At 47.5% G+C, this 24,506-nt stretch overlaps 1 protein-coding gene across 1 annotated transcript in view; it reads right to left on the bottom strand.

The window, feature by feature from the left end:
* LOC118394168 (zinc finger homeobox protein 3-like) overlaps nucleotides 1-24,506 on the bottom strand; it is a 188,638-nt gene that overhangs the window by 103,987 nt on the left and 60,145 nt on the right. The window contains 5 exon segments of the mRNA XM_052462251.1: nucleotides 14,068-14,570; nucleotides 19,172-19,646; nucleotides 19,649-19,759; nucleotides 20,032-21,829; nucleotides 21,831-22,519. Of these exon segments, the coding sequence (XP_052318211.1) occupies nucleotides 14,068-14,570; nucleotides 19,172-19,646; nucleotides 19,649-19,759; nucleotides 20,032-21,829; nucleotides 21,831-22,483 (3,540 nt within the window). The 5' untranslated portion in view covers nucleotides 22,484-22,519.

The raw sequence follows: 24,506 nt of genomic DNA on the forward strand, positions 1-24,506 counted from the left end.
ATTACAAAGGGATGAAATCTTTCGTCTACATCTGGAGAAAACATTGCCCCCATAACACTGATAGATTTACAGCTCCCAGTCCTAACGCTGGACTCCAGAACACGGCAATTAGGCCAAATATACGCCATTTGGACTGACAGTCATCGCCATGGGGGAGGGTGGGGTTTACTTTTTATCCCCACACTATGGAACTAAGGCCTTGAGGATCTCCAGGTTAGGAGTTCAAATCTCCCCAGCAATTGTGTTTAGGCTATGGGGTTGGCTCGGTGAGTTCTCATCTTCAAAGAAAAAATGCCCATAGAGAGAATTGTTTAATATTAGACTAGTTCTGAATATTAAAGGGACACTTTGGGATTTTGGCAATAAGACCTTTATCTACTGCCCCAGAGTAAGATGAACTTATGGATAAAATGTTTACGTCTCTGCATCCAGTATGAAGGAAGTTAGGGATAGTTTCGAGAGCCTATACTAACTAGCGTTAGCGCAATGATTGGAAGTCTATGGTATATACAGTGGGGCAAAAAAGTATTTAGTCAGCCACCAATTGTGCAAGTTCTCCCACTTAAAAAGATGAGAGAGGCCTGTGATTTTCATCATAGGTACACTTCAACTATGACAGACAAAATGAGAAAAAGAAATCCAGAAAATCACATTGTAGGATTTTTATGAATGTATTTATTATTTATTTATTATGGTGGAAAATAAGTATTTGGTCAATAACAAAAGTTTATCTCAATACTTTGTTATATACCCTTTGTTGGCAATGACAGAGGTCAAACGTTTTCTGTAAGTCTTCACAAGGTTTTCACACACTGTTGCTGCTATTTTGGCCCATTCCTCCATGCAGATCTCCTCTAGAGCAGTGATGTTTTGGGGCTGTTGCTGGGCAACACAGACTTTCAACTCCCTCTAAAAATGTTCTATGGGGTTGAGATCTGGAGACTGGCTAGGCCACTCCAGGACCTTGAAATGCTTCTTACGAAGCCACTCCTTTGTTGCCTGGGCGGTGTGTTTGGGATCATTGTCATGCTGAAAGACCCAGCCACGTTTCATCTTCAATGCCCTTGCTGATGGAAGGAGGTTTTCACTCAAAATCTCACGATACATGGCCCCATTCATTCTTTCCTTTACACGGATCAGTCGTCCTGGTCCCTTTGCAGAAAAATAGCCCCAAAGCATGATGTTTCCACCCCCATGCTTCACAGTAGGTATGGTGTTCTTTGGATGCAACTCAGCATTCTTTGTCCTCCTCCTCTATTTTGGTTTCATCTGACCATATGACATTCTCCCAATCCTCTTCTGGATCATCCAAATGCTCTCCAGCAAACTTCAGACGGGCCTGGACATGTACTGGCTTAAGCAGGGGTACACGTCTGGCACTGCAGGAATTGAGTCCCTGGCGGAGTAGTGTGTTACTGATGGTAGGCTTTGTTACTTTGGTCCCAGATCTCTGCAGGTCATTCACTAGGTCCCCCCGTGTGGTTCTGGGATTTTTGCTCACCGTTCTTGTGATCATTTTGACCCCATGGGGTGAGATCTTGCGTGGAGCCCCAGATCAAGGGAGATTATCAGTGGTCTTGTATGTCTTCCATTTCCTAATAATTGCTCCCCCAGTTGATTTCTTCAAACCAAGCTGCTTACCTATTGCAGATTCAGTTTTCCCAGCCTGGTGCAGGTCTACAATTTTGTTTCTGGTGTCCTTTACATCTCTTTGGTCTTGGCCATAGTGGAGTTTGGAGTGTGACTGTTTGAGTTTGCAGACAGGTGTCTTTTATACTGATAACAAGTTCAGACAGGTGCCATTAATACAGGTAACGAGTGGAGGACAGAGGAGCCTCTTAAAGAAGTTACAGGTCTGTGAGAGCCAGAAATCTTGCTTGTTTGTAGGTGACCAAATACTTATTTTCAACCATAATTTGCAAATAAATTCATTAAAAATCCTACAATGTGATTTTCTGGAATTTCTTTTCTCATTTTTTACATAGCCCACCTATAATTTAGCCCAAACAACTACCTCTTTCCCTACTGTATTTAATTTATTTATTTTGCTCCTTTGCACCCCATTATTTTTATTTCTACTTTGCACATTCTTCCACTGAAAATCTACCATTCCAGTGTTTTACTTGCTATTTTGTATTTACTTTGCCACCATGGCCTTTTTTTTGCCTTTACCTCCCTTCTCACCTCATTTGCTCACATCGTATATAGGCTTGTTTATACTGTATTATTGACTGTATGTTTGTTTTACTCCATGTGTAACTGTGTCGTTGTTTGTGTCGAACTGCTTTGCTTTATCTTGGCCAGGTCGCAATTGTAAATGAAAACTTGTTCTCAACTTGCCTACCTGGTTAAATAAAGGTGAAATAAATTTTAAAAAAATAAAAAATTGAAGTGTACCTATGATGAAAATTACAGGCCTCTGTCATCTTTTTAAGTGGGAGAACATGCACAATTGGTGGCTGACTAAATACTTTTTTGCTCCACTGTACTAGCATGCTCGCCGTTACCAAAGTCTATGGCTTTGCTGGTAGCATGCTGGTGTTAAAGTAGACTTCCAGTCATTGCACTAACGCTACTTAGCATTTGTGCTAACACTAGTTAGCAACGTCCTTCAAACTGCATGCAAAATCCTGAAGTATCCCTTTAATATAGCAAATAAAATGCATACCACCAGCATTAGACTTAACCCATCAAGTACCCATTTAAACTCACTAGTAGGGCGTTACAAGGTAATGGGAGTGAAATTCAAACCGCTAGGTCCACATTTCCATTGCACTCCCGTTATTTATCTGTCCCCAGACTCTCCTCGGCAGCCCAAACCTAAACAGACAGGAGTCCCTGTGTGCTCATCCTGATGACTGAGATCCCCCTCTCCCTACTCCCCCTCACCCCCCTGCCTGCCCCACAGCCCCACTGAATAGAGAGGCGAGTGGAGCAGTTTTGTGGCACTGACCACTCGCAGGCTGTTAATCTGGTCGCTAAGCCACTGATGTATTGATGGCAGTGAGCCGGTAAGCCAGCCTGCCTCTCTCTCCATCCCCTCAGCTTAGGAGCCACACAGATCCCAAGGAGCTCCGGTCCAGGCCTCATCAAGGCAGCATTTACCTGCCCATCGACTGCACTTACTTTCCTGGTCGTCCTGGCTACGGACTGGCCAGCCAGATGGCCCCAGGAGAGACTGGAGAGGAGAGGCCACGATAGACAAAGAGACACCATCTACCTGGCCTGTCATTTCACTGCACTTTGACTTGCAAATATGTGCAAAGTTAACACCAAATTATAGAGCCTGCTGATAAAATGTGGCTCTTATCTGGTCTTTTTGAAGACAAGGAAGGGGATGCAATCTCCCTGTTATCTCTGGGATGGGAAATGGTGTGGGCGGGGGGGGTAGAGATAGGACTTTGGCTGATACGTCTGTAATATCATCTTTACAAGATTGAGGCTGGCAGTGGCAGGGTAAAACACTGATTAGATGATAGAGAAAGAGACCCTCTCGTCAGGCTCGGCACAGGAAGTTGATTCTGTAAGATGTAATTGCGCTCTCAATAATTCCTCCTCTCATCAACTTGAAAAGTTCATTTGTTTTACCTTTATTTAACTAGGCATGTCAGTTAAGAACAAATTATTCTTTTCAATGACGGCCTAGGAACAGTGGGTTAACTGCCTGTTCAAGGGCAGAACGACAGATTTGTACCTTGTCAGCTCAGGGATTTGAACTTGCAACCTTTCGGTTACTGGCCCAAAGCTCTAACCACTAGGCTACCTTGCCGCCGGCAGCTCTCAGTCTTACGGTTGGTCCATCATGGGGAGTAGAGGAGAAATGCAGCATTCGAAAAGTTAGATTTGTTTGCTCTATTTTTATGGTGAGACCCTGTGTTTATCCTTTATAAGCTGTTTTATGAAACCCTGATGAGTGAATAAATTAACTTGAGCATAAACAACAAATGTCTTGCTCCAAAGTGAAGAGTGAATACATTAACTAGAGCATAAACAACAAATGTCTTGCTCCAAAGTGAAGAGTGAATACATTAACTAGAGCATAAACAACAAATGTCTTGCTCCAAAGTGAAGAGTGAATATATTAACTAGAGCATAAACAACAAATGTCTTGCTCCAAAGTGAAGAGTGAATATATTAACTAGAGCATAAACAACAAATGTCTTGCTCCAAAGTGAAGAGTGAGCAACTATAAAGAGAGAGAAGACTAAGGGAAGAATAGAGAAAGAGATGAGGGAGGAGTATGAGGAGGGGTGGCGGTGTTGGGGAGTGCAGAAAGAGGATTTGGCTTGGGAGAATATTTAGTTTTCCAGCCTGGTTGGATTAAATATATTTAACCTTGAGCAGAGCCCCATACAAGACCACCCACTGGCCTACAATCTGTATTGGTTTGTTTTGTGGGTGACGGGTACTTGCCTTGTTATTAATTTTCAGGAGACAAAGAATGGAGAGGAATGGAAGGGGATAGGAGAGAAACAGACTGGAAAAAAATGAAAAATAATGAGACAGAGGGAGAGTGAAAAAGAGAGGGATGTGGGTGTGTTGGTGTGTGATAGGGGTGTGATAGGGGTGTCAGTAAGTCCTGTTTGTAGGTGGAAGGGAGGGAGGAGGAGGGAGGGTTATACCTGTAGATCGAGGTCCTACACTGACAACACCAAACATACCTCCCAAAACTCTACTAACTCCCCCTCTAGTATACACTGACAACACAAAACATACCTCCCAAAACTCTACTAACTCCCCCTCTAGTGTAGACTGACAACACAAAACATACCTCCCAAAACTCTACTAACTCCCCCCTCTAGTATACACTGACAACACAAAACATACCTCCCAAAACTCTACTAACTCCCCCTCTAGTGTAGACTGACAACACAAAACATACCTCCCAAAACTCTACTAACTCCCCCCTCTAGTATACACTGACAACACAAAACATACCTCCCAAAACTCTACTAACTCCCCCTCTAGTGTACACTGACACCAAACATACCTCCTAAAACTCTACAAACTCCCCCTCTAGTATAGACTGACAACACAAAACATACCTGCCAAAACTCTACTAACTCCCCCTCTAGTGTACACTGACACCAAACATACCTCCTAAAACTCTACAAACTCCCCCTCTAGTATAGACTGACAACACAAAACATACCTCCCAAAACTCTACTAACTCCCCCTCTAGTATAGACTGATAACACCAAACATACCTCCCAAAACTCTACAAACTCCCCCTCTAGTATACACTGACAACACAAAACATACCTCCCAAAACTCTACAAACTCCCCCTCTAGTATAGACTGACACCACCAAACATACCTCCCAAAACTCTACTAACTCCCCCTCTAGTATACACTGACAACACAAAACATACCTCCTAAAACTCTACTAACTCCCCCTCTAGTATAGACTTATAACACCAAACATACCTCCCAAAACTCTACAAACTCCCCCTCTAGTATACACTGACACCACCAAACATACCTCCCAAAACTCTACTAACTCCCCCTCTAGTATACACTGACAACACCAAACATACCTCCCAAAACTCTACTAACTCCCCCTCTAGTATAGACTGACAACACCAAACATACCTCCTAAAACTCTACTAACTCCCTCTCTAGTATACACTGACAACACCAAACATACCTCCCAAAACTCTACTCACTCCCCCTCTAGTATACACTGACAACACCAAACATACCTCCCAAAACTCTACTAACTCCCCCTCTAGTATACACTGACACCACCAAACATACCTCCCAAAACTCTACTAACTCCCCCTCTAGTATACACTGACAACACCAAACATACCTCCCAAAACTCTACTAACTCCCCCTCTAGTATACACTGACACCACCAAACATACCTCCTAAAACTCTACTAACTCCCCCTCTAGTATACACTGACAACACGAAACATACCTCCTAAAACTCTACTAATTCCCCCCTCTAGTATACACTGACAACACCAAACATACCTCCTAAAACTCTACTAATTCCCCCCTCTAGTATACACTGACAACACCAAACATACCTCCTAAAACTCTACTAACTCCCCCTCTAGTATACACTGACAACACCAAACATACCTCCTAAAACTCTACTAACTCCCCTCTAGTATACACTCTAGTATACACTGACAACACCAAACATACCTCCTAAAACTCTACTAACTCCCCTCTAGTATACACTGACAACACCAAACATACCTCCTAAAACTCTACTAACTCCCCCTCTAGTATACACTGACAACACCAAACATACCTCCTAAAACTCTACTAATTCCCCCCTCTAGTATACACTGACAACACCAAACATACCTCCTAAAACTCTACTAACTCCCCCTCTAGTATACACTGACAACACCAAACATACCTCCTAAAACTCTACTAACTCCCCCTCTAGTATACACTGACAACACCAAACATACCTCCTAAAACTCTACTAACTCCCCCTCTAGTATACACTGACAACACCAAACATACCTCCTAAAACTCTACTAACTCCCCCTCTAGTATACACTGACAACACCAAACATACCTCCTAAAACTCTACTAACTCCCCCTCTAGTATACACTGACAACACCAAACATACCTCCTAAAACTCTACTAACTCCCCCTCTAGTATACACTGACAACACCAAACATACCTCCTAAAACTCTACTAATTCCCCCCTCTAGTATACACTGACAACACCAAACATACCTCCTAAAACTCTACTAATTCCCCCCTCTAGTATACACTGACAACACCAAACATACCTCCTAAAACTCTACCAACTCCCCCTCTAGTATACACTGAGCTGCTCTAGTCCTCCTCTCCCTGAGTCCTCCCTTAACCCTCCCCTTCAGCCGCCAATCTGCCTTTTCTGCTGATCAGGCAACAGATAATAGGATCAACGGCTTCCTTGCACACCGGCAGGAGTGTGCTCAGTTGCTCTTGTCCGGCTGCCCAAAGAAAAAAACTAAAGTCAAAACAAACAACCATTAACACAATAACCAAGAACTCCAACTCCCGACTGAACCAGAAACATAACATCCCACTCCTCCCCCCTCTGGCCCTCCCTCTGTGGGCCTGCAGAGACATGACGCAGTGCTGGACACGTCCCTATCTCTAACCAGACACACAGTGAGGAGGGAGGGAGTACAGGCCAGGGCCCATTTAGCCATTCTATTAGTCAATCTAGGTAAACAGCTTGTGAAAAAGGCTCAAATAAAGCTGGGCCTACCCTTCTTGGGCGCCTCTCTCCCTCCCTCTCTCTCTCTGTGTGCTGGCCCTCAAAACACCCACAGAGGGGCAGATGCACTCCCAATCAGCAGCAGCAGTGCAGCAGCTGGGCCACGGGTCAGCGCATGGCCTTCTCCGAGGTGGGAGCTGGAGGACTTGTGAAATTCCAACACACTGCCAAACACTGAGTCCTGAACCCTCCCTCTCTGATACCACACCCCTCACAGCCTGACTGACAGCAACTACAGCCAATCATAGACTGATCCTCTGAGCTCTATTCCTCAGAGAGAGCACTGTGGTCCCACCCACCCTCTGGAGTGATTGGGTCCTGTTTAGGCAATGCAGCTCAGAGTTCACCACCCTGCAGGCAGGCTATAGCCAGAGGGAAGTGGGAAGGGGAAGGGGGTTCTGGATCATTGCTTTGTTGATTGAGGGAGTGTTAGGAGGCCCCACACACAATTTAAACACTTCCTCAGCTTTACATTACACCGGCTACCACCCACTTGTACTGAGCTACACAATATCATATGACCTGCACTATGTACTAACGAATGTGATCTGTACAGACGCATGTAGCTATTCCCCCTAGCCTCTGTAAAGGTGATTGCTGTAAAGGGGGAGTGTGTGTGTGTGCGTGCGTGCGTGTGTGTGTGTGCATGCGTGCGTGCGTGTGTGTGTGTGTGCATGCGTGCGTGTGTGTACAGGGGAATGGGCTGTCTCCCAGGATGTGCAGCGAGCGCTTTATTAGAGCGGTAGTACCAGTAAATCCCAGCTCTTCCTGGAACCGCTGCAACCTTTCCCACTGAGCACTATTACTGAACAATCACAGGCCAGCCATGATAATTAGCAGAGTATCTCTGTCTAAACGAGCCTCTCTCCGTCTCCCTCCCCCCTCGCGCTCGCTCTCTGTCTGTCCCCCCCTCCCCTCCTCTAACTGCTGTCTGGTGGTGGTGGTGAGTGTCTGTCTGTCTGTCTCCTGATGGGGCTGAGGTTGGGCTGATCGGCTGGCAGATGAATGGGCCATGACGGATCGGATCCCAACAGCGATTAAATGCTCCCCTGTGACTTTAACTCCAAATTACTCTCTCCACTTTTATTTGATAATAAAAAACAATCCTTTCTGGAGTGAAACCATTACTTATTCGTTACGATGATGATGGTTTCCCTCTCCTCTGATGGTCAGGAGAATTTGGAATCAATCCTGATAATTATGATCATTAATGGGGCAGGTCAGTGTGTAATCTGGGGCAGAGGACCAGAGTGCCTGTGCTGAGTAGGATCCTCACCGAAACACCTTAATGCATTTCCATGTAGCAGCTAATCCCTTCATTTACATTACACACATTTTGCTCCTATTATGCTTTTTCAGACATGTTCTTTCCTAATCGCTCAGTTATCCAGTTGGATCGCACTGGAGGGGAAAATAAGGAGAGGAGAGGCGTCCAAGATACAGATGCTTTGCGCTGGTTAGTGGGCCGGGCTTGGGTCCCAGTCAGCAACGCGTTAGTCTTAGCAGCTAAGACTTGAGAACATGTGATCTGTTCTGAAGGCCTGTTTTCAGGTGTAAGGGAGGCAGTGTGTGTGTGTGTGTGTGTGTGTGTGTGTGTGTGTGTGTGTGTGTGTGTGTGTGTGTGTGTGTGTGTGTGTGTGTGTGTGTGTGTGTGTGTGTGTGTGTGTGTGTGTGTGTGTGTGTCTCTATGGGAGAGTTTGAACAGCTGTGTGTGTGTCTATGGGAGGGTTTGTACAGTTGTGTGTGTGTCTATGGGAGAGTTTGTACAGTTGTGTGTTTAATAGAGCAGGGCCAGGACAGAGGGAGGGGTGTCGGGGCTTTCTTGGTTAAAGATTCCCCATGTGATAGTGACGGCACTTTCTTCCTCTCTTTCCGAGGCCAAGCGGCATCTGGAGTGGATTTTGTGCGAGCAGACACCGAGGAACATGATTACATTCAGCTAACTGCGCTCTAAACTGATTATGCATGTGCCAAGCTAATGGACTACATTTGCAAGGGGAAAAATAACATCCAATCAATCTCAATTACCGCAGATCGCACCGGCCTCCGAGACAAGGAAGGTAGAACAGCTAGCCCTCCATGCTCCTCCCCTTTCCCCAAACTCCTGCCTGGAAGCAGAGGCCTGGCCGGCCCAGGCTCCACCCGTCCGGTGTGGGCAGAAGCAGAGTGAGGCAGAGTACAGCAGCTCAGGCCTGGGACTGGGAGGGAGCTGGCCGGCTCCCAGGCTCCTCTCCCCTTCACTCTTACGCATCCTACAGACAAGCACCTGAGGCCTACTGAGAACATTTAATAAACCTGTGTGAGTCTCTGTCAGAGACATTTGGAGGGATGTGTTACTACTACTACCATAAGGTAACTGTGAATAACTGTAAATCAGGAGTAGAAGGTGGATTTCTCCAGGCCAGAGTGTCTCTAGGGAGAGTGGGGGAGCTGAAGCTTCCAATAAAAGAGAGCTTAACTTTGGGGTGACCTGCATATTGTAGTGTAGGGCCATCTGCTTGAGCTTATGGGTGACCATCATGACATCACTACCGCCACTACAAAGCCGACAGTGAGTGGGGAGATGTGAAGGGAAGGTGAAAGTTCATTTAAGAGCAGAGGGTGTGTCAACTGCAGCCAGAGTGGGGCTCCTGATTGAGTGTCTTCAAACCCAGCGCAAGGGAGACAGGAAGAGGCTGCAGCATCACCCCCACTGCGTGGTGGTCCGTGCGGTGAGGACGCATCGCTCAAGTTTTCCGTGGCCTTTCGGAACATTCCAATACGTGGGGTGGTGGGGGGGATATTTTTAGAAAGCCCTAATATGGGCCACATACCACAGACTCTCAAATTATCCCGTCCAGCTTAGCCCTCAGTTTAAACCTTCCTTTTTAATTCCAGTAATTACAGGCTCCAATTTATACGGAGCCGTGGACACAAAGGGCCTGTTTAATGCAAACCAGTTTTGATTTGGGTGAAGTGTCCCAAGGATCTCCCACATCTTACGGCCTGTTTATGCTGACTTGATGATTTATTTTCTCCCCAAAAAGGTTAAAATAAAATGCTGCTATTCGCTTCACATTTCTTTTGGGAGGAATAAATTATTTTTATTTTTTCCCTTTCTTCATCCTTGCATAATCTGCCAGGCTGAGCCGAAGGCTGAGGCTGTGGCTGAGCTCAAGGGCCTGCTGTGCTGTGGGGTTCTGCCTGCCTGTCTGGTTGTCATTCATTCTACTCTACAAGGACTGGAAATCTAACACGTCACAAGGGCTGTGACATTGTCAAGTGGGGAGCCAACCTGTGCTGCAGTGTGCTAGGCCTCAGAACCATTTACTTATCATCCACTAATCACATTTGTGGGTCGTGAAATGCAGTAATAATTATTGTCAATTTGTGAACATATTTTTTCGCCACTACACATGTCTGGAGTGATGGGAGCTGCCTGTTTAGTGAGGGCCAGCAGGGCTCTGTGTTCCGGGGGTGAGATTGTGTTGTACAGTGGCTTGCGAAAGTAATCACCCCCTTGGAACTTGTTCTATTTTGTTGCTTTACAACCTGGAATTAAAATATTTTTTGGAGGGTTTGTATAATTTGATTTACACAATATGCCTAACACTTAGAAGATGCGAAATACTTTTTTTCTTCTGTGAAACAAAAAAGAAATAAGACAAAAAGACTGAAACCTAGAGCATGCATAACAATTCACCCCCTCAAAGTCAATACTTTGTAGAGCATCCTTTTGCAGCAATTACAGCTGCAAGTCTCTTGGGGTATGTCTCTATAAGCTTGGCACATCTAGCCACTGGGATTTTTGCCCATTCTTCAAGGCAAAACTGCTCCAGCTCCTTCAAGTTGGATGGGTTCCGCTGGTTTACAGCAATCTTTAAGTCATACCAGAGATTCTCAATTGGATTGAGGTCTGTGCTTTGACTAGGCCATTCCAAGACATTTAAATGTTTCCCTTAAACCACTCAAGTGTTGCTTTAGCAGTATGCTTAGGGTCATTGTCCTGCTGGAAGGTTAACCTCCATCCCAGTCTCAAATCTCTGGAAGACAAACAGGTTTCCCTCAAGAATTTCCCTGTATTTAGCACCATCCATCATTCCTTCAATTCTGACCAGTTTCCCAGTCCCTGCCAATGAAAACATCCCCACAGCTTGATGCTGCCACCACAACGCTTCACTGTGGGGATGATATTCTCGGGGTGATGAGAGGTGTTGTGTTTACGCCAGACATAGCATTTTCCTTGATGGCCAAAAAACTCAATTTTAGTCTCATCTGACCAGAGAACCTTCTTTCATATGTTTGGGGAGTCTCCCACATGCCTTTAGGTGAACACGAAATGTGTTTGCTTCTTGTTTTCTTTATTAGTTGCTTTTTTCTGGCCACTCTTCCATAAAGCCCAGCTCTGTGGAGTGTACGGCTTAAAGTGGTCCTATGGACAGATACTCCAATCTCCGCTGTGGAGCTTTGCAGCTCCTTCAGGATTATCTTTGGTGTTTTTGTTGCCTCTGATTAATGCCCTCCTTGCTTGGTCTGTGAGTTTTGTTGGGCAGCCCTCTCTTGGCAGGTTTGTTGTGGTGCCATATTCTTTACATTTTTTTAATAATGGATTTAAATGGTGCTCCATGGGCTGTTCAAAGTTTCGCATATTTTTTTTATAACCCAACCCTGAACTGTAGTCGTCCACAACTTTGTCCCTGACCTGTTTGGAGAGCTCCTTGGTCTTCATGGTGCCGCTTGCTTGGTGGTGCCTCTTGCTTAGTCGTGTTGCAGACTCTGGGGCCTTTCAGAACAGGCGTATATATACTGAGATCGTGTGACAGATCATGTGACACTTAGATTGCTCACAGGTGGACTTTATTTAACTAATTTTGTGATTTCTGAAGGTAACTGGTTGCACCAGATCTTATTTAGGGGCTTCATAGTAAAGGGGGTGAATACATATACACACACCACTTTTCTTTTCTTTTCTTTTTGACATTTCTTTAAAATTTCACTTCACCAATTTGGACTATTTTGTGTATGTCCATTACATGAAATCCAAATAAAAAATCTATTTAAATTACAGGTTGTAATGCAACAAAATAGGACAAACCCCAAGGGGGATGAATACTTTTGCAAGGCACTGTACATATTTAATCCTCCCCAGTCGTATTACCATATACAGTATGTCAACTTTCTACAGTAAAGCAAAGTTAAGGGAAGGAAAAAAACTGTCTGTTCCTTTCACCATTTTGGCACATGATAAAGTGGAAGGCAGGCAGACAGACAATGTAATATAAACTCTTCACTCTCCTTTCAGACAAAACATTATTTTCCACCTTAGGTGTGAGTGCAGGATGTCAGGGCCCATCTATTTCGGTCAAGTGTGAGACAGTGCCACTGGCATGTGGGCAGAGTGCCCTGTCTGTTTCAGTGGCACAGAGAACACCTAGCGTTACCCCAGCCCTGCCCAGTGAGGATGAACCCAGCCTGGGGCACTAGGAAAACACTCTCAGTCTCTCTGCCTCCACAGGCCAGGCCCAGCGTGTCCTACAGATTGTGTTACATATTTTAATCAGTGTGGTATTTGTAAATATCCTGGCTACGTGTCTGGGCATGAGTGGTGGAGACACCGCTCCAGTCCGGCTCCACTATAACCTTGCTCTCTGTCTCTCTCCAGGCCCAGAGGCTGCTGGGACGGCGGCCGGGGCCCTACCCTACCCTGATCGAACGTCAACACAGCCTGCTCCCTCCGGCCCTCCTAATGGTCGACCTGGGAGCAGAGCCTCACACCTCCCCTAAGTGTTGAAAAAACATTTGTCTCAGTTACTGTAGGATCTCTCACTACAAAGGCCTTTCAGACAGGAAACCTGCAATAAAAACATCAGTGGATCCCAGGAACCATTCATAAAGCAGGGGGCTTTCAGTAGGGCCAGAGAGACAGGCGTTTGGAGAGGGTTCTCAATTGGTCTATTCTATCCTAGCTTTTAATGTGATTAAAAACACAATAATGTCTCCTCCTTTTTCACCCTCCTATATTACACTATTTGCCAAGAGCAGTTATACTGCAAAAAGACAGAAAATAAGAGTTAAGCTCGTATAAAACCAATAGAACATATTGTTTGTTTTGCCCATTTACTTTCCAATAGCCTAACACTTGAGAATGGAGTGGAGTCTTTGTGTAAATAAAGGCACAGTGTGTTTGGGGACAGAGCAGTGTGATGAGCTACAGTTGTGTGGGTGTGTGAATGCGTGGGTGAATGGTATGTGTTTGTTTACGTCTTAGTGTGTGTGTGTGATTGTGTTAGCCGTCTATGTAGCCATGCCAGGTTGGGTTAAACACAGAGTAGCCCTAGCCTAGCCGCAGACACACAGGATAGGTGCCTAAGTGGAATCAGGCCTGTTAGATTTATGGCCATTTGTTCAGAGAGTGTTCATCCATTGGCTATTATGGAATGATTAGAGGAGAAGGTGAAGCTCCAAGTCCAGAGAAAATCAATACGGCTGTCGAGAACGATTCTGCCTTTCCCGCCCCGAGGAGTATTAACACCAAACCTCTGTCTCCTCACACTTCTTCATCCCTCTCCTAGTGATTTTACCCCTTATCCTCCTTACCCGGATCCACCTGCCATGTTCTAGCCCCCCCCCCCACTCCTCTCTATGGGCCCTGTGAACAGAAGGGTTAGACAACAGGGCCATCATTCATGACCGGTGGAAGAGACTAGCAGCGGAGCAGAATCCAGAGGTCTGCAGTGGAGTACCGTGGAGGAATGTAACGTTAGGAAGGAAGAAGAGAAGAGGGACGAACGGTGGAAGGGGAGAACGGTAGGGTGAAAGGAAGGATGAGAGGTGAAGATGAGGCACGTACCTTGTAAAGCTTGAGGCTGGCCTCGTGGCGGGAGTTGATGGTATGCATGCGTAGCTTCTCCAGGCTGTTAGTGTAGTAGTCGCAGGCGTTGCACTTCAGGTGCACCGGGTTGCCGATGGCCACGCACTTCAAGCGCCACTCGTTGCCCTTACCCCCCTCCTTGATGTGGGCCACCAGCTGGTACTTCTGCACATGCTTGTCGGTCTTGCAGTGCAGCTGGAAGTTGGCCTTCAGCTGTGTGGTGTAACGGCACAGCTTGCACTGGTGCGAGTCGCCCACCACGGCGCGCCACTCCTCCTCGGGCAGGCTGCGCTCAGCACCCATGTGCATGCCCAGCACATCCAGGTTGTCGGTGGTAAAGCGGTTGCACACGGCACACTGGAACAGCTTGAGGGAGGGGTCACTGGTCTGCGACAAGCTCTCCCCCAGGGTCATCAGCTCCTCAGACACCAACTGACCACCAACGCCACCCAGCCGCACGTCCATGGGGATCTCCCCACCTACTGAGCACCGGGGATGGAAAGAGAGAAAGAGGGACAGGAGGGAAGAGAGAGAGAAATTGTGTGTGTGTGAGAGAGAGAGAGAGAGAGAGAGAGAGTGCTTAGATGGTCAGTTGGTTATTTTCAAATTTCACAAACTTTGAATTCTAAGTACAGCTTTCAGGGATTATTCCTATCTAGCCATCACTCTATTTCACTTTGTGTTACATGTACTTTTCTGGACATCAGGAGTTATTTAGAGTTTCTTAGAGGGGTGGAAGCATGGGGTTTTCCAAAGGGGCTCTCAGTTCTTTGAGCCTCCCTCAGAATGGAAAATGTCCTTGGAAAAGTGAAAGGTGTACGGTTCAACTTTCAACAAAGAGCCGTGTTTGTCTCTGCAGTCAAAGAGCCATGTTTGTCTCTGCAGTCAAAGAGCCGTGTTTGTTTCTGCAGTCAAAGAGCCATGTTTGTCTCTGCAGTCAAAGAGCCATGTTTGTCTCTTCAGTCAAAGAGCCATGTTTGTCTCTGCAGTCAAAGAGCCATGTTTGTCTCTGCAGTCAAAGAGCCATGTTTGTCTCTGCAGTCAAAGAGCCATGTTTGTCTCTGCAGTCAAAGAGCCATGTTTGTCTCTGCAGTCAAAGAGCCATGTTTGTCTCTGCAGTCAAAGAGCCATGTTTGTCTCTGCAGTCAAAGAGCCATGTTTGTCTCTGCAGTCAAAGAGCCATGTTTGTCTCTGCAGTCAAAGAGCCATGTTTGTCTCTGCAGTCAAAGAGCCATGTTTGTCTCTGCAGTCAAAGAGCCATGTTTGTCTCTACAGTCAAAGTGGATTTGCTCTCTAGTTCCAATACCCCTCTGAGGATAATGTGCATGTGTGTATTTATGTACCTAATTTGATTAAATCAAGATTATCCTTCCTTTGAGCCGAGAGAAAGAAAGTCTGGACTTTTTCGCAGGGTGCAGAAACGTTGTACTGCCAGAGTAAGGATATACACGTCGTCCTGTTTGGACTGGTGCACTTTCACGGCCCGGCACTAAATCAACTCCAGAGGCCGTGAGCTCCGCAGAAAAAGAAAGTTATTCTATCATTACAAGAGAACTAAAGAGTTCCCAAGCATACATTACTGTAAATCAAATCCAGTGCCCTTGTCCACAGAATAATAATGCAAAACATCCACTTTTCCCTTTGGATTCTCCTGCCTTTTTCGACTTCGCATAGCTGCTAAATCGATACAGACACCTACCAGATGAATCCTACTTGGTACTGAGCGAAGGGGGGGAAGTAAAAGAACAATGCAAGCATCCAGATCCAACAACAGAAACAACCATATCTACAGTCTGAAGAGGAGGAGGGAAAAAACGAAAAGGCGGTAAAAATGAGGTAAGAGTGGCTGGGGAGTTTTTTGCTCGCTGATCTTTAATCTATCACTGCCCAGACTGAGCGCACCGGCTGACCCTGCCTGGCTTTACACTAAATTAATTCCAGCAGCCTCTTTTTATTTATTGCTGCAGTATGCAGCCTGCTCTCGGACTTTTCTCCATTACCTGAGTTTTTATAGCCGGGAGGGGGAGACCTCTGCGAAGCACTCTGAAATCACTCACAGATCCACCTCTCCAGCCAGGGCCCCCCTTCTCTCTCTCTCTCTCTCTCAGTCACCTCACTAGTTACTACCCCTATCTCTTCCTCTCCTTTCCTCATCTTTATTCTCTCATTCCCGTGCGGCTCTCGCACTCTTTTCCACTGTAGACTCCATGCTCCGACACAGACACAGTGATTACCTCTGCCTTCACGGCTGTGTGAGAATAGGTTCAGTCTGCGGTCCCTACATGTGTTTTAGATGTAAGCAGGCCTCTGTTAAATATAACCTAGAATATTTTGACTGAAACGTTGTCAGTCCGTATCAATGTTTAGGGAAAGGGAGGCAGGACACTGTGGAAATATTTTCACTTTCAAAAAACATTAAAAGGCTTGAGATAAACACACATCATTGGGAAATCTTGGAAACTCTAGTCTTTAACATAAGCAGAGTCCAAGTCCAGGCTGTGAATATATTAACGTGTCTCTACAGGGCTTGCTGGAACTTCCAAAAGATTAGTGGTGGACCAGCTTTGCTAGATTTTCAGAGAGCTCTACCTAAGATGCTGCAGCATTCAGGCAGTATATTGGACAACAAAGTAGAGCACACAATAGCTAAGACCCCCCCATTCTCTGTATCTGCAGCAGCTCAGTCCTGGGGATAAGGATTACCAGGAGGGTGAGATCATGTGAGGTCAGGATTTGTCATCTCCCTCTCTGTCTAACAATGTCCTCAAAAGTCAGAAATACACAGTGGAAAAGAGGACCAAAGGGAGGGAGGTACAGACGGATACTATCTGTCCTCGAGCTGCACAGACAGAGATATGACAGCAGAGTGGTGTGTGTGTGTGATGGAGTGTATCAGTGTGTACAGTCAATCAAAATGTGTGTGGCTCGGGATGACACGGTGGTCGTTTTAGGGCTGAGAGTAATGCCTCGTCATTGCCTCCGTGTAACACAGTGGTCGTTTTAGGGCTGAGAGTAATGCCTCATCATTGCCTCCGTGTAACACGGTGGTCGTTTTAGGGCTGGCCTGCCTCCGTGTAACACGGTGGTCGTTTAGGGCTGAGAGTAATGCCTCGTCATTGCCTCCGTGTAACACGGTGGTCGTTTTAGGGCTGAGAGTAATGCCTCGTCATTGCCTCCGTGTAACACGGTGGTCGTTTTAGGGCTGAGAGTAATGCCTCGTCATTGCCTCCGTGTAACACGGTGGTCGTTTTAGGGCTGAGAGTAATGCCTCATCATTGCCTCCGTGTAACACGGTGGTCGTTTTAGGGCTGAGAGTAATGCCTCGTCATTGCCTCCGTGTAACACAGTGGTCGTTTTAGGGCTGAGAGTAATGCCTCATCATTGCCTCCGTGTAACACGGTGGTCGTTTTAGGGCTGAGAGTAATGCCTCATCATTGCCTCCGTGTAACATGCTTATTAAACGTTCCCTCACAGGAAAATGAACCAGATGGCAAGAGAGGGGATAAAAAATTAGTCACAGCAATCAATTCTTGTTCGTGTCTTTGAACCGGCGACAGTTGGAGACAAGTCTGTACAAACTGTGGGGTTGTAACTGGCACGCCAAACACTCAGCTATGCCGCTGAATTACCCATACTGGGCCCTCTACTCCTCCCTTCTTTGACCAAGATAAAATTTATAGCTGCAATTACAACGTTGGGGGAAAAAAGAGAGCTCCAGTGGCGGAGTTCAGTGGCAGTTTGGAAATAATGACATGAAAACGCTGATGTTCAGAGGAGCGGAGGCCTGGAGGACATGGGAGAACAAGAGGAAGGCTCACTGAGCTGCTCTCTCTCTCTCCCTCCCTCCCCCTCTCACACTGCCTATTGTGAGGAAAACAAGGTATCACAGGGGGACTTTCCCAGTCAGTGTGACCCAGATAGAGAGACATAGACGGGAAATGTAAACTAAACTCCTAGGTTTGTAATGAAGTGAAGTGAAGTGTGGATGTGTGAGTTTGGGGGGCATATTTGAGGCTATATAGGAGCTTTCAGAGAAGTTCTACCTGCACCGCTTATTAACTGATGGAGACAGAAAAGCTTTCATAACTCTAATGGCTTGGGTCGTTTTTTAACCAGGGGCCGCTTTCTCTAAAATCAACACAAAAAGTCCCTAACTGAAGCTCCACCAATAGCTTCACTAGCCATTATAGGTCCCCTCTTCTCAGCCGAGGCGGAGTGAAACCCTATCCTAATACCAAGGCCACAGTCTGGAGAGGATCCTGTCTTTTCCTGGGAAGATATCGATTCAGCTCCAACTAGAGACAGAACAAGGCATGGAAGTCATTGTGCCTGGCACATTGGTGAGAGAGAAACGGTCATATGGTAACAACTAACAAGTCGTCTGTTCCACTAAGACAGAAAGGGACTGTTGTGAGTCAGGTCCACCCTCTAGAAACCTTGTGTTTTATACACTGGCGTTGTTTTACCTCCCCCCTTTTATCTTGATCTCTCAATGGGGCTCTTTGCTTGGAAAGAGGGTGAATGATGTTAAGTTCAGTAGGGCAGGTGTACCTCCGGGCAACAGAAACAGAAAGAAAAAGAGAGCTGCCAACATGAAAGATAGGATTGTGTGTATACAGTGTGTGTGAGAGGGAGGGAGGGCTAATGTGTTCCCTGGTTAACCCTTGCCTGCATGTTGGTTCAGAGAAAAGGCTGCTCTGCTATTTCTCATGGGGATAACTAAACTATAAATCATTGAATGTAAATATAAAATGACTTACCATTCATGCATTCATTTACTGGCCACGCTACACACATTCAGTAAATAAATGAACACAATTAGCCTATGTCTAAATGGGTTAAAAAGTCAAACATTCTTTTGTTTAATCAAAGCTGAATCTTCCATTTAGTCACATACTGTTTATAACTGTGTGTTTCATGTTTAAAAATAAACAGCTGGCAGCAGTGAGAGCGATCCCACCCCTTGTGAACTCGTACTGAACTGCAGTCTGCCTTCTCTGTGGTGACCTGAGGCAGTACTGAGGGAAGAGCCAGAATGGCTCCCACTGTTCCACTGTTGCAGAGGCAGACTGAGAGAGCTCACCTAGTTGGGGGGCCAAGGCGGCCATGTTGGGGTCCAGGTGGAAGCCTCCCAACAGGAACTGGGCCTCAGCTCCAGCCGGGTCCATCTTGAGGCCTGGAGGCAGGCTCATGTTCTGGGTCAGGTAGTACTGGTAGAGCTCGGCCTCGGAGGGAGAGGGCATGGCCCCCAGGCCCAGCCGACCATGCTGCATCTGGGTCACATTCTGTTGCAGCAGCATCATGTTGTGCATGTGCTTCTCGCTGGTCATGTGGATGCGTAGATTCCGCGCCACGTTGGTCTCGTAGTCGCATACCTCGCAACGCCACGTGGGCTTGCTTTTTGGCTTGGTGGGCGAGGGGGAACCGCAGGGCCCCGTCATGTGAGTGGAGGACTGGGTGGGGTGGTGGTGGTGGGGCGGGTGGTGGGTGCTGGCCTGGGTCACAGAGGGCACGGTCACCACTCCGACCCCTCCAGGGTGCTGGCCAAACACCTGCTGCTCGGCGGAGGGATGGAGCCTCCGTTCTGCAGGGTCTGCATGTTGTTCAGATGCTTGTCCGACTGCATGTGGATGCTCAGGTTGCCCTTGGTGGTGGTCGAGTAGTTACACACCTAGAAAATAGAGAACGGATGTTCATTTTTGCTCATGTTGTAAAGTGGAAATCTTAGTTGCCTCTAACTTATTGTCCATGAAATATAAATCATATCATGACGTGTTGATTGATATGTCATATCAGTCAACATGTCAACATATCAACATATTTCACATTGTGCTAAAGTTCTATTCAAAGTCCTACCACCTGTCAGTATACTAGTCATTAGGCTGAGGTCAGTACTTCAACTGACTAGGTTGGATCTTCAACTGACTAGGTTGAAGTACTGACCTCGCAGCGGAAGGGCTTGTATCCGCAGGTGTAGCTCTCTCCACGGGCCAGACGCGGGTGGCTCTGGCCACTGCTGCAGTACACACAGGAGCCACCGGAGTCTGGGTGCTTCTCCTTCATGTGGGCCTCCAGGGTCTGCTGGTACTTGTAATGCCAGTTGCACTTGGGACACTTGAGTGTCTTGCACGAGTTGCGCGAGTGCATCATGGTCATGTGCCCGCCCAGGGACCGCGAGGAGCCCAGGACGGTGTCGCATTTGGGGCATTCCACCCCACTTCCTCCAGGCCCGTGGTTCTGAGGGCACTCACCGCCACCGCCCATTTCACAGGACCCCCCTGGGTGGGGGTGTGGGTGAGAGTGGGTGTGGGCTGAGGGGTGGAGGTGGTGGTGGTGATGGTGTAGGTGGTGATGGTGCAGAAGGGCTCCGCTGTCATCTTCTCCCTCTGCCGGGCAATCATTTGGTTCAGGAGCTGTGGCACTATCTCGATTGGCACTTTCGTCGGCGGAGGCATTGGAGGCCAGAGGTGAGGAGGTGCCCGCTGTGACGTCCTCGCTCCCTCTGCTGGCTGCAGCTGCCATCGCCATGGGGACAGTGGGCCCCTGGCAGTTAAAGCTCAGAGGGAGCTCCGAGGTCCTCCCCCCACCGTCTGCCGCCGAGCCCTCTTCCCTGACAAAGGAAGAAGAAGTGGAAGCTGGGGCTTTGCTGTTGAGCGTGGGGCTGGCTGCAGATGGGCAGGCAGTAGGCTGGAGAGCGCTACTAGGCATCAATAAAGGAGATTTGGAAATGCTTTGGTTTGATACAGCCGGTTCCCCCCCTTTTCCACCACCACAGCTACTGTTACCAACACAGGCCAGCGGAGTTCCTTCTTCCTCCACCTCGTCTTCCTCTTCCTCTAATAACAGTTCCTCCTCTTCTTCCGAGCCCCCCTCCTGGCTAGCCAAGCGTACCTTGCCTTCTCGCCCCTCCTTGTCCCCGTGCTCCCGCCTGCGGATCCCCTCTTTCCCAGCAGGCCCCTCTGTTCTCCCTCCCTGCTTGGGCAGGGCGTTGGAGTCTTTGGCAGGGCCTGGGGTTGAGGTAAGAGCAGGTGCTTTGGGGTTGCCCAGCCCCCCCAGAGCGAGGAGGGAGCCTTGCTGCTGCTGGAGGCCAGAGGAGTCAAAGTCTTTATTCAGGAGGGCCTCGCTGCCCCCACTGCTGCTCCCTGCCTCCAGGTGGACCCCACTGAAAGTGCCGTAGAAGCTCTGGCCAGAGTTCATGGGGACCATGGTGGGGGGCGCCGGCACAGGAGAGCTCTTGTTTTTTGGTTCCAGGAAGCTAATGAGGGGCTCTTTGTCCTTCCCGATGCCCTGGATGATGGCAGACGCCTTATTGTCCCCCAGCAGCCGCCTCTCGTCCTCACATAGGGTCATGCGGTGGTCGTGGACAGCATGAGTGGCGAAAGACCGCGGGTAGCCGAAGGACAGTTTGCAGAGAAAACACATGAGGATGGGCTTTCCCTTGCCATAGAGGGCCAGCCCATCAAATTTGGAGAAATCCACGTTGTTGGGAACATCTTTGGATACGCAGGACTTCTTGGCAGACCCGTCGCTGTTCAGGTAATCCTTGTTGCTTTTGTGCCGCACATCGAAGACGCGGAAACTGTGCAGGACAGGACTGAGGCCTGCCAGGGTGGAGGTATTGGGGAAACCTTGGTCTGAGGAACCAAACCACTTCCCGAACGACGAGGCTATGTGGAACGTGTTGATGATCTGAGGGTACACCGAGGATGAGGTCCCAGCAGGTTCCCCGGCTTCCCCGCCACGGGAGAGAGTTTGTGGGGAGCAGGCCGGGCACAGCACCCCCTCCACTTTGGATCAGCTGGCTGAGACTTTCAACAATGTAGGCTGAGCCATCCGGCTGGTAGACTATCTCTCCAGCCAGGTTCTCCACATCACTGTTCTCCTCTTCTTCCTCCTCCTCTCCTTCCTCACTCCCGCTCTCCGCCACACCCCTTCGTCGGTTGGGCTGCTGGCGTAGCAGCGTGGGCATGCCCCCTCCTCCAGGAGCTATGGGTACTCCGGGGAAGGGCTGCAGACTTGGGAAACAGCTGTCGATCTCCATCTCATCCAAGTCCTCCAATTCTTCTTCTTCCTCTCCGCAGCTCACTCCCTCCTGCTCCTCGTTGAGCTCCTCTCTTCTGGGGTGCAGCTGGCCTGAGGCGGAGCTGTCGCTGTGGGCCAGGGGTGGGGTCCGGGTTGGATGCTGCTGCTGCTGTGGCTCTCTCACAGAGGGGTAGGGTGCAGAGAGAGACAGGGGCTCCAGGGAAGAGGGCTGGCTGCTGGGAGGGACCTGCGAGTTAGAGTGATCGTTCCAGGTCTGCAGAGGGTAATGCTGCTGCTGCTGTTGCTGGGAGGTGGTGGAGGAGCCGAGCCCATCGTCTGTCCCAGAAACCACGGGAGACTCACAGCTGTCCATGCTGATGCCTACATGAGGTGTTCATCGCATCCAGGCCTGAAGACACAGAGAGAGGAGAGAGAGAGAGAGATTGGTAAGAGACTCTAATGGTAATGCATATATAAAGGGCCATGGTTATCAACAAGCACACACACATATGCACTCTCTCTCCCTGAGCTTGTACGAACTCCTTTCATAATCATAACCCATAGCATTGTTCTCATCCTAAGTACTTCCATATTTTCCCCTAATGCTCTCATCACGTAAAGGGGGATAAAAAGCACCTTCAAAGGAACATCTATCTATAGAACCCAGGCGAGAAGAACACATTTAATGTATAGTGCATCGGGTGAGAGCCAAAAGTGTGAGATCTAATTAGGTAAATGACAGAGGGCTCATTATGTTAGATTAGGTACTTAAACACAATACCTGAGACGAGCACTAATAAGTCGTCCCACGATTCATCTTCCTGCCATTTCAGGAAGTTACCATCTTTTATCTTCACCTTCCAAACAACACCCCTAATCTTACATTCTCCAAATCCTACATCCGTTTTTAATTAACTTCCAGTCAGAAAGAGGGAGAAACAGGCCTAACTTAATGGATAAAATAGATTCACTGTGCGATAATTAGACACAGAGAAACCACCCATCAGGACATGATACATTTACATAACTAGAGAAAAAGTGAAGGGTACTGCTGATAACTTCACAGCCATTTTACAGCCCTCTCCCTTCCTACTGAAATAAGAGAAATCATGCATAGAAAAACACATCACCCACTCCTCTCTCGTTGAGTGCACACAAAGCAGTATGCAACGCAGGTAATTACTTGTATCCTCGCATACACACTCTCTCAAAGAGGAGGAGAGGAAAAAAGGCAATGTTTTCAGTAAAGCCCAAAATACACCATCTGGGTTGGGTCTGAAATGCAGCTGTGTTTAGATCTGGCATCCACCTCCTCGGTCAGCCTGGCTTCAAACACTCCAGCCATCCTCTGCCTCTGAAAGAATAAATGGGAGCTGTGCTTTCAGGAGCTGGCCATGCCCTGAGCACCAGTGGCCCAGCAATACACAGGCCGCAATTTAGAGTGGCGAGGAGATAAAATGATAGCGCGAGATACTGCTGAGCTAATAATTGTATTAAAGGGATGCAGGCAGCATTGATTAAAGGGGGGCGACCGGGCTGAAACCAATAACTCTGGCCTGCCCTTTAACCCAGCCAGTACTGAATATTACATGAGCAAAGTTTCCCGGCACTATGCTCAGCCCAGCCGCCATGTCCCAGGTGATTAGCACATTCGCTGCCGCCACTTGATTTATTTACTTATTTACTTAGGGATGCAAATTGTAGTGATCAGACAGTGTGTCTCTACCCCCACCCCCTACCATATTAACTAGAGAGGGCTGGCCCACACTGGAGAGATTGATAATGTCTGCCTCGCTCTTCATTAATGATAGAGATGATAGAAAATACCCCCCCCCCCCTATATGCACTTATGCTACTCAAACAACGGGCCAAGTCTTTTAGCATGCACTTTTAGCATGCACTTTTAGCATGCACTTTTTACATGCACATTTTGACTGGATTTTCTAATTATGACCGTTAAGACCGTATGCCCCGACTGGAGGAGTGAATTCTAATCAGGTGTGATTAATGCACATAATTGGTTTGATAAGAAACCCCATATTGTATGTTTAACTGCATTATCTGAGCGGAAATGAAGGCAAGGCGGGTGTAGTAGTTGCAGGATCTTCCACTGAAAACAGTGAAGGTAGGCAACCATTTTGTGTCAGCCCATGTCCACCTGCTCTCATTGTTTGTACTCCACACAGACAGAGCCACACTGATGACCTCTCTGTTGCTTTGCATTCAGAATGAAAGATAGTAGGCTTATTAAGAGGATTACTTGATCCAGACAGACATGATTTGTAGCTGGCTGCCATATTGAGAGAGGGGATAGTAACCAGGTCAGTCTGAATTTACTATCTTCTCCATTAATAAGAGAACGAACACTAGGCGCTATGCAGACATTTCAACCAAAT

The sequence above is a fragment of the Oncorhynchus keta genome, chromosome 14 (genome assembly GCF_023373465.1).
Source record: "Oncorhynchus keta strain PuntledgeMale-10-30-2019 chromosome 14, Oket_V2, whole genome shotgun sequence".
Lineage (NCBI taxonomy): Eukaryota > Metazoa > Chordata > Actinopteri > Salmoniformes > Salmonidae > Oncorhynchus > Oncorhynchus keta.